The sequence below is a fragment of the Adiantum capillus-veneris genome, chromosome 3 (assembly GCF_014529385.1).
Source record: "Adiantum capillus-veneris isolate H3 chromosome 3, ASM1452938v2, whole genome shotgun sequence".
Classification (NCBI taxonomy): Eukaryota; Viridiplantae; Streptophyta; class Polypodiopsida; order Polypodiales; family Pteridaceae; genus Adiantum; species Adiantum capillus-veneris.
Genome location: NC_140933.1, coordinates 145,649,968 through 145,659,131, shown reverse-complemented (window position 1 = coordinate 145,659,131; position 9,164 = coordinate 145,649,968). Strand labels below are relative to the sequence as shown.

General features: G+C 42.3%; 1 protein-coding gene across 3 annotated transcripts; it reads left to right on the top strand.

Moving 5' to 3' along the window:
* Nucleotides 1-409: 409 nt before the first annotated feature.
* LOC147461865 (uncharacterized) lies at nt 410-8,770 on the top strand. 3 transcript variants are annotated; one of them, XR_015187648.1, is made up of 17 exons: nt 411-618; nt 1,408-1,539; nt 1,878-1,995; nt 2,068-2,163; nt 2,300-2,412; nt 3,480-3,560; nt 4,665-4,874; nt 4,982-5,054; nt 5,296-5,471; nt 5,603-5,755; nt 6,209-6,872; nt 6,939-7,096; nt 7,169-7,420; nt 7,503-8,039; nt 8,182-8,286; nt 8,365-8,488; nt 8,584-8,770. XR_015187648.1 is itself a non-coding variant. In XM_086509336.1 (16 exons), the coding sequence occupies exons 2-16, from the start codon at nt 1,420-1,422 to the stop codon at nt 8,371-8,373; spliced, it is 2,859 nt and encodes a 952-aa protein (XP_086365462.1). In that variant the 5' UTR covers nt 410-618; nt 1,408-1,419; the 3' UTR covers nt 8,374-8,770. The 3 variants fall into 3 exon arrangements, 2 of the variants coding, with proteins under 2 accessions (XP_086365462.1, XP_086365461.1); XM_086509336.1 differs by having other exon boundaries at nt 410-618; nt 6,945-7,096; nt 8,365-8,770; XM_086509335.1 differs by having other exon boundaries at nt 8,365-8,770.
* Nucleotides 8,771-9,164: the final 394 nt, after the last annotated feature.

Here is a 9,164-nt window from a genome sequence, read left to right as displayed (position 1 = left end):
CCAAAGCTCAAGACAAGAAACTGCCATGCTGTTCAAGTGCCAAATGTACTTGAACAAATGTAACGAGGCTTTTAGATGTAGCGTTTGTTTTGTTGAGTATAATTGGGGGCATTCCCCCTAAAAGTACATGACTAAGCTCACCTCACCTTCAATACACCCAAAAGACAGTTTTGTTTTGAGATGTAGCGTTTGTTTAGCTGAGTGTAATTAGGTGCATTCAACCTAAATTACATGACTAAGCTCACTTCACCTTCAATACACCCAAATGAAAGACAGATTTGTTTTGAGATCTAAATGAAAATAAAGGGGAAGTGTCAAGGATGACGGAAAGGTGACGGCGCCGTCAAGGGTCCGGTCTTCCTCCCTTTGTCTCTGCGAGCACTGATCACAAGTTGGGAGAAGGCCCTGCTTCTGCTTTCCCTTTTCCCCCCCTCCTCCTCCTCTCTCTCTCTCTCTCTCTCTCTCTCTCTCTCTCTCTCTCACACACACACACACACACACACACACCCACACACACGCACGCACACATACAACGACAACGGAGAAGCGAAGCGCTCGCTCTCGCTCTAGACATTCTCAAGTGCGAGCACTGATCACTTCCGCTGTAGGTCGATCAAGGTGACTTTCTCCTCCATTTTCTGGTCCTTTCATCTCTCCAATTTTGCTGAAGCCCTATATTTCGTTGCCGTTGATCGTAATGCCGAACTCCTTCTTAGCTCATGTTTGCTCTTCGACGTCTGTCGTACATTTTCAATGGAGAGTTCGAGTAGAATTCACTTGCTGGAACTGTGGAAAGGAGCATTTGAGAGAAGATAAGTAGGAAATGAGAGTCATTCTCATGCTGCATAGAATCGCATCCATGCATGCAGACAGTAGAAGGTTTTGCAAGAGTTGAGACCCGTGTAGAAGTATAGGCTCATGCATAGTAGCCTGGCCTGAGCCTCGAAAGGCCAGATTTGTGTCTGACCCGGCTTCAATGGCGTTGGGCAATGGCTTGCCTGTTTGAAACTCGTGAGAGTGTCATAATTTTTTTTGTTGATGGTACAAGTTGTTGACGAAGCTTTTTGTAAGAAAGTTGGCCAAACTGATGCAAATCACCATTCCTTCTTCATTCTCGTAAGTAATCCCGAAATTCCTGTGAGTAGTTTTAAGGAACACACTCATTATAGTGATGCGAACTTCTCGGTTTCTGTTCTGTCACCTGGCTACCTTAATTTGGTGCTAATCACCTGTATTTCTTCCGAATCAGTCTTATTCAGGCATTAAAATCTCGTAGAATTGTTAAACAATCAATTTTCTGAGTATGTGGTAGGTAACTCGAGCCTCATCAGTGAGAGTTGTGTTCTGTTAGTTGGCCTGGTAGAGCCTTATCATGCTTATCTTTGCTTTTGTTTTTTTGGTGTACAGAATTGTACTGGTATGGCATGCAATGAAAGTGCTTTTGAAACCAAACATGTGATGGAAGCTTCCCACACAGCCGTTGAAATCAAGATCAAGACCTTGGATTCTCAAGTCTACACTTGCCGAGTTGAGAAGAATGTATGTCAGTCAGCATCTCGAATCACTTTTTTCACAAGTTGTTACTAGAATCTTCTTCACTGATGTTGACTACTGTGTTTGCTTAAGGATTAGTAGACATTGTTAATAAGCTTGTCCTGCTGCTTGCTTAATTTAGTAGTTTTGGATTCATTCTTGCAGTTTGTTGACATAATCACGTGACTTTGCATGTACATGTATGTGTTTACATTCCTTTGCATAACAGGACCACATCACATGCATACGCGCTCGCGCGCACGCATACACACACACACACACTCACTCTGGTAATCTATCTTAAGTGAGAGCTCATTGGTTCTATAATGCGAACAAACTTTCAGGTTTCTGTTCCTGACTTAAAGGAGCAAGTAGCACTTGTAACAGGTGTACCATCAGGAAGTCAACGCTTGATTTGTCGTGGGAAGGTGCTCAAGGATGAACATGCTCTGTCAGCATATGGTAATGTATTGTGTATTTCACAATTTAATATCGAATGTGTTAATTTGAAACAAACCAATGAGGGGTTTACAGAGGTGGAAGATGGACATACTCTTCACTTGGTGACGAGGCCAGCACCACCACCATTGGTACCAACTGCTTCTACAGGAGCCCAGATTGAGGAACAAGGTAATTTTTTACTTTCTTACTGTGGTTATCCTTGACTCCTGGTTTAGTGCTACTAATTAATTTTCCCACCTTCTTTAACTGGAAGAGCAGAAGGATGGTTATCTGACACTCGGAATTTTTATATGTTTTCTTACAGAATCTCATGAATACTTGTCCTACAACAGACCTGGACACATTTCTCACAGTGTCTTGGTTGGGACGTTCAACTTTCCAGATCGTGGCAATGTCGTTTTACCTGAGATTAACAGAGTAGGTTTGGGGCTTCAAATTTTGTTCCATCAAATGTGAGACAAGCCTTAAGTTACCACCACCTTCACCTGCCATTTGCTTTTTGTTCTCAGTCCTTTTTCGAGGCTTTCCAGGTCAGGTCATTGGCCAGGCTGAAATGCCATGTCTGTAAAGGACAATAATAATGTAGTTTTTTGGGTTGACTTGGCCTGGCTGAAATGCCATGTCTGTAGCGGCCAAGAGCAATGCAATATTTTGTGCATGCTTGGTTGTCTGTGAGGGGAGAATTCAAGCTACTGGCGAGCGTTAATTACTGTTTTCAAAAGCTTCATATCTATTTGTTCTGATACACGATCTATGGAGTAAACTTACTTATTATATAGAAGGTCATGGGAGACGGGGCCTTTTAGATTTGTCACTGAAGCAGATGTTTGATTACCTCCTTTTGTCCAACTTGCCCGAAGTAGTTGGCCTTCACTTATTTATTGTACACCCCAGTCTCCCAGTGCAGTGCTGCTGGGTACCACTATTCACAGTCTTCTGATAGGCTGCACACAATTTTGACATTCCTCAGTTGTCTTAACATGTATTGTCACAAGTTGTATGATTATCCTTTTGAATTTTGAAATGTATGATCTCTCTGAAGTTGAGTTTTTCAATCAACTAGTAGTTATATCAAAGTTTTTTCCTGCATCATTTCAGATCTTTCTACTTTGTTGTTTTTTAACTTGTTGGGAAGTTAATGAACATCTCCTTTGTAAACCTCTTTGCTATGGTTACTGCGTAGTGATCAGGCCTTCAAGTTTGTTGGGTGAAGGGTAGGTTGTACATACCTGCTAAGTACTTTGATTTGCAAGTTCCAATATGAAACTAATCATGTTTTGTACCGGGGGATCACCTGGCTGTTGATGCATTTGATTTATAGAGGTTATGGCTACTGCTGCCTTCACTAGAATCTTACAATCACTTAATGTTGACCCCCTTTGAGAGAGTTGACAGAGGATTTGTCGATTTAGTGTTATAATTATATGTCATACTCATTGTTGGTCCTTTTTCCTGATTTTACTTGTAAACAATGTTTGGGTCAGATATTTTCATCTGTGTTGAGCTCACTTCGGGTTGGAAGCTACTTTCCACCAACTTTGGGGGCTGGAAATGGAAACTCAGCTGTGAGTCTTACTCTTCTTTTTTTCAAAATTTCTGTTTTGTTTCATTGTGATAGCATTAAAGATTCTTTGTAAAAGTGGTTTTTAAATTGCAAGACCTTTCAAGATGAGATACTTTTTCATCATCATGAATGAAGTTCTGAAAGCAAGGTTGTTCATGCACATACATTTTTGTGCAAGTGCAGATTTATTGTGAAAGACTTTTAAGCTGAGCTACCCCTTTGAAATAGAGCTATGATAGGATTTGGAAAGGTTGACATGTCAATTTCAGCGCCCTTTACTGGCCCAATAGTCTTGTTTGTTCACAAAAATTCCCCAAGAGAAAATGCATATCTTTAATTACGCACACTATTTTCAAGCTTTTGTTGCAAGAAGTTTGTGTATTTTGTTCATCATATCTTCACATAAATAGAATACAAATGCTACGCGCTTGGTTCAACACTGCTACACTTAGCACGTTCTATCGTTGGGATGCTCTCCATCTCAAAGTCACGTTCGCTTTTAAGCCTATCCTGCTTTTTTTTCGATAATTGTGTTGTAGACCAGGAAGCTGGCTGAGCCTTGATCAAGGCCATAAATCTCGAGTAGAATAGCCACACCACCCTAGAAAAGAATTTGAATTCCAGGAAAAAACGCCCACCTGTGCGACAGCTAGAACTGTGGTGGTCCATTGGGCCTACAGGCGAACTAGTTCGGGCATGAATCTCTAGTGTAGGGATCATCACAAAGGTTCCAGAGATCAGGAGCATTAAGCTCCTATCTGGCCCTCTGCTAGCACGTAGAAAAGGCATGAGTTTTCTTGATGGCATGTTTAGGAGGGAAAGAATCAGAATTCAGAATATCCTGTTAGTTTACTTGTTGAGTGTCAACAGGTAGCTGCTACTTGCTTTTTGCAAACCTCTTTGGTGGTAGCGTATTGGCCACATCTTGCTGGTTTGGCCTGTCATTCTTGTTTATTTTATGAATATAATTTAAAGTTCTTGAGTGGATTTTTGTTTGACTTGTAAAATGCGAACTACCCAAGTAGATTGTTAGTGAGAAAGACGATATAAATATAGAACACAAACCTTCAACCATCTCTGACATTGTAATTTCTTGTGTGAGCAGCCTCTTCAACACACTGCAAATGTATTCAATGGTGGCCAAGAAAGAGAAGAACATACTGATCCTATATCGGAGCAAAGAGTGGCTGATCAGGCAACAACAGCCATTCATCAAAGTGGCTCTGACTTAATTGATGGCCTCTTGGGTGTACGCCAGGAGGGTGGTCATCTCGGTGCAATGCCCGGGGTATCCCATGTACGAATTGTACATCAGGTATATCATGACATAAGCAAGATGACTTGCATGTGGTGTTTTGATCTGCAAGTTTTTCACATCATTAAGTGGCACTGAGTGACTGATGTGATAGGTCTTATTCACAGATTGTGCCGAATGCTCTCAGATCATTATCTCAGCATGTAGATCGAATGGAGCAGTTTTTTGCAGCACGTAATGGTGAGGTCCTAGTTTATCATGAAATACGTACAAAACGATTAAAGGCAAAAGTAAAAGAAAGGGGGGCAAGGGGGTTAGTGTGATGAAATTTGTGAGATTTTGCATCTTGTTTGGAACAGCGCCTGAATAAAGCCGGGGGGTGTGAACTATATTGTGATAATTATTTGATTAAGGTGTGGACCATTTTTCTATTAGTATTGTATTTTTACACAAATTTGTATGGCTCCTCCCCTCTTAGCAGAACAGGAGCAAATCTTGTCGTCTGCCTCCAACACCCGTACACAGACCAGTGCACAACCACAGTCAAATGCCCAGGCACACTTTTTGTCTGGCGACGACTGGAATCCTACGTCTTGGGGATCATTGTTTCGTCGCATACAGGAACTTCTAAACAACCAGGCTGCCTCTGATCTTCTTGTATGTCATTTTGCTCAACATTTGAAGTTGTAGCTCACTTTGTTAGGAGTATGAAGTAATCTAGCGTTCTTTGTTGGTTACAATGTTTAGTGTGTCATCAACCTTTTGTTCTTTTTGACTTTTTTGTGCAGAGATTTGCGAATCATTTAGAGGGTGAGCCAAATCTTCGAACCCCTTTTGCCCGTGGCAATCTCCTTTTTGCTGGGATAATTCTGGAGCAACTGGGTCGTCTTCTGTTGAACCTCGGTGGAACAGCAATGGCACTTTTAATGGAACCTTCACAAGTAAGTTACTCAAGGGCCACCGGAGCAGTTCTTAAAATTTATGTAAGGTCTTGAATTTTTTTCTGCTTAGAGGCGCTGGGTTCTTTCTTTGTCGACTTTTTGAATGAAAATTCAGGTATTTCTTTTCCTCTGTGGTTATCAACTGTTACACAGAGCTTGTTCATCTCTCAAGAGCTTAGGAGATATGGTAGGAATAGAGCCAAGATGAGGTCTCCAACTTTCTTGATTCTTTTAGAGCCATGAGCTCAAGATTTTTCCCTTCTTCTGAGTTTTGTGACAAAGTTATATGGTAGTCTCCGCTTGTTCGTGTTCTTCTGTTTCCTCAAGTCTTTTGAGAGGTGGATCTCTCTTTGTATGTTTTTAAAGTTTTACCTGATTTCTTGCCTAAGAGAATGGAGTTCTCTTTCCATGCTTTGTTTTCAAGATCATAACTGATTTTTGACCTTGCTGCAGCCAGGGGGAATTTTAGCCTCGACAGCTGAATTGGCCCCACTTCAGCAAGGTGAAGAAACTACACAGTACACTCATAATGATGATGTAGCTGGAAACATGGATATCCATATCCATGCGGGGCTTCCTCCATTTTTGGTGGCAAGAAATCTTCTTTCACAGGCAACTCAGGATGGCCCCTCATTGAGTCTCAACATAGATGATACAAGAAATTCAACTGATGATCACTCCGACCCAGCTCCAAATACAAATCTGAACAGCTTTATGCAGCCACCATCTTTGGGCAGAATGCAAGCACCTGCAAGTCTTCATGAGCATAGCACTGGAAGTGCTGGTGTGCCGGAATTATTTCAAGGTGCTTCTTCAGTACGTGATATGAACGGAGGCAGGGGGGTCTTTTATCCACTCCTTGCCAGGTTTCAGCAATTGAACCCGTCTTTGTTCTCACGAGAAGAGGGTATTTCACTTGACCACTCTGGCTCCGAAGAAGTGCGTAGAGACCTTGATTCTGGTCAACCCCAATATCCTAGTTTGTCTGTTCTTCAAGCTGTTATTCAAAATCAGGTGGAACAGGCTGTAGGTAATGGTGAGGTTGGATTTGCTGGGGAGCAGTTGACACCTGTAACTTCATTGCATTTTGAGGCACGCGACTCACAGCCCGAAACAGGTTAGTTTTCTTTGTAGAGTGCTTCTACTTGATTTTCATGGCTTAATCTTATGATGCATACTTCAGATACAGGATTCGGTTACAGATCTTCAGTTGAACAGGGGTATGAAACTAGCGTAACTGGCGGTCCACATGTTTGTCAAGATCTTGTACGTCCATTATTGCACGTCTTGGAGGTTTCGTCAACTGTAGCAAGCGAGGAAGAACAGCCTTTACCTGACCAGGTCTGATGTTGCAGATTTTCTAGTCGCAGATTCTCTGAATTGTTGGCTGTAATTCAGTTGTAATTTATGCAGGGGCACCCTGATCAAGAAATGCTTAGGAAGGCAGATGCAGAAACTTCTCTCCAGCTGAAATGTACTAGACAGACATCGCTGGATGTGGAGTGGTCAAATTGTGCGCTTAGAGATGGGTCATCCTTGTCGAACATCCACAAACCCTCAGCTGCGCTGAGGGTGGAAGATGGAAAGTTTTTGGGTGCATCAAAGGAGGTGGAGGGTACTTCAGAGGGCTTTCCTTCTGATGAGCTTCAGCCTTTCTTATGCACGGTAACAGATGACTTGTAATGCAATGCTTCCATGGATTGGTTCCTTTTCTTCTAATTTTTCTTTTCTTGCAACCGGTGAACAGACGAGGCTCGGGCAACAGACCCAAGATTTTTGTAGGACGGAGGATGTGAACACAACTGCCAGCAAAGGAACCATTTTGCAGGACTTTCTTTCTACTCTTGCATGTAGAAAAGAGGAACGGAGCAATCCAGAGCTGGCTACTACTGAAAATCAACAAGATTTGTCTCATGTCGAAAATCAGGGGCTTGCTTTGGACTGCTCGGGCTCGAATGCTGTATATGTTACACCGCTTTCATCACCCCATTGTAGTACAGAAAGCGCAAAGAAGAAGCGGATGCTAGAAATTGGCCTTGACACTTTGGGTGCTTCATCTGTGCTCGAAAGTTTTGAAATTGATGTTCAGAGTACAGCAAGGGAAGGTAGCAGGTTATGTGGTGTGCGAGACAGTCTGAGTAGAGAGGATGGAAAGTGTTTGCAACAGTTCTTTCCGGATTTGCACATTTCCAGTGAGCGCTGTATTTCACCTTCTTTGCATTTCAATGAATTGGAGAAGGGCGAGCCAATGAGCATGGACAGTGGAAGACAGTTAAAACTTCAGGTAAGAATATGATCAGATCTGTTCAGCACTTCACAGATTGCTTAGCTTAGCACACTGGGATAGGTCACTTGATGTCACTGCTGATTCTTGGATCGACATGTATCTGGAAGTCCGTTGAGATACTCGCTGCCTATTGATGCAGGAATTCTCTATTGCGGCTGCTCTTGCTGACAACGATCCAGAGGATTTGGAGAATCATGTCACAGATTTAAGCTTTGAAGGTTTGCCGGCTGTCAAGCGTCAGAAGGTATGCCACCTTGGTATAACTTGGTACTGTGCACTGGACTGTTTACATGACTGATGGAGAGTGCTTGTTTTTTGGTAGATGCTCTGAGATGACCTGGTTAATCAAATCAAGATTCACATTGAGAAAAGCTGTGGCAAATTGCTGCTCTGCAAGGGCCAGCAAAGTTTGTACTTTTACCAACAGTCCGTTTGCCCGACAGCTGGTATTTTACCGTTCACACCAATTTTTTTAAGAGTGGCATTTTGCAGTACTTGCTAAATGGCCTCTCAGAGTATGTACATATGGGTTGACACACAGATTTGCTTGGGTTTTGCACTCTATGATTGGCCGTGTACAAGCAAATTATCAAGGGTATTTTTTACACCCTATAGCTTATCCTTCTTGTTTGCAACTCACACAGCTGTACAAGTAGACATTGCCATGCCTCTGAATCTTTGTAAGAGCAAAAGAGGATGCAGAAATCAAAGTGCCACCATTTTCTTGTCGGGACTTGTTCGCTTTAGCTTTTGTGGTTTTATTACACAGCAGGACTCTATTGTAACTAACCAGCTTGTCTTGTGTTGTTTAAGGACTGGGTTGAGATTGATGTGAATTAACTGCAAGATAGATTTAGAATGCTCAGTAGCTTCACGGTAGTGTCAATGCAGATATGGATGTTGTGGGAAAAGACAGCATCCGCTCAGAGCCACTGCATTTGAAGAAATTGGAGGAAAGACACTGCCAACTTACGCTAAAGTTGTTACTAGCTAGAAATGTGAGGCTGTGCACTACTCCATCTAAACCTGCAAATAACTGGAGAAGTTGAATAGAGAAAGAAGAGAAGAGTCTACACGGAATGGCGGAGTTCTGTTCCTAGATGCATTGGCTCCAAAGATTGG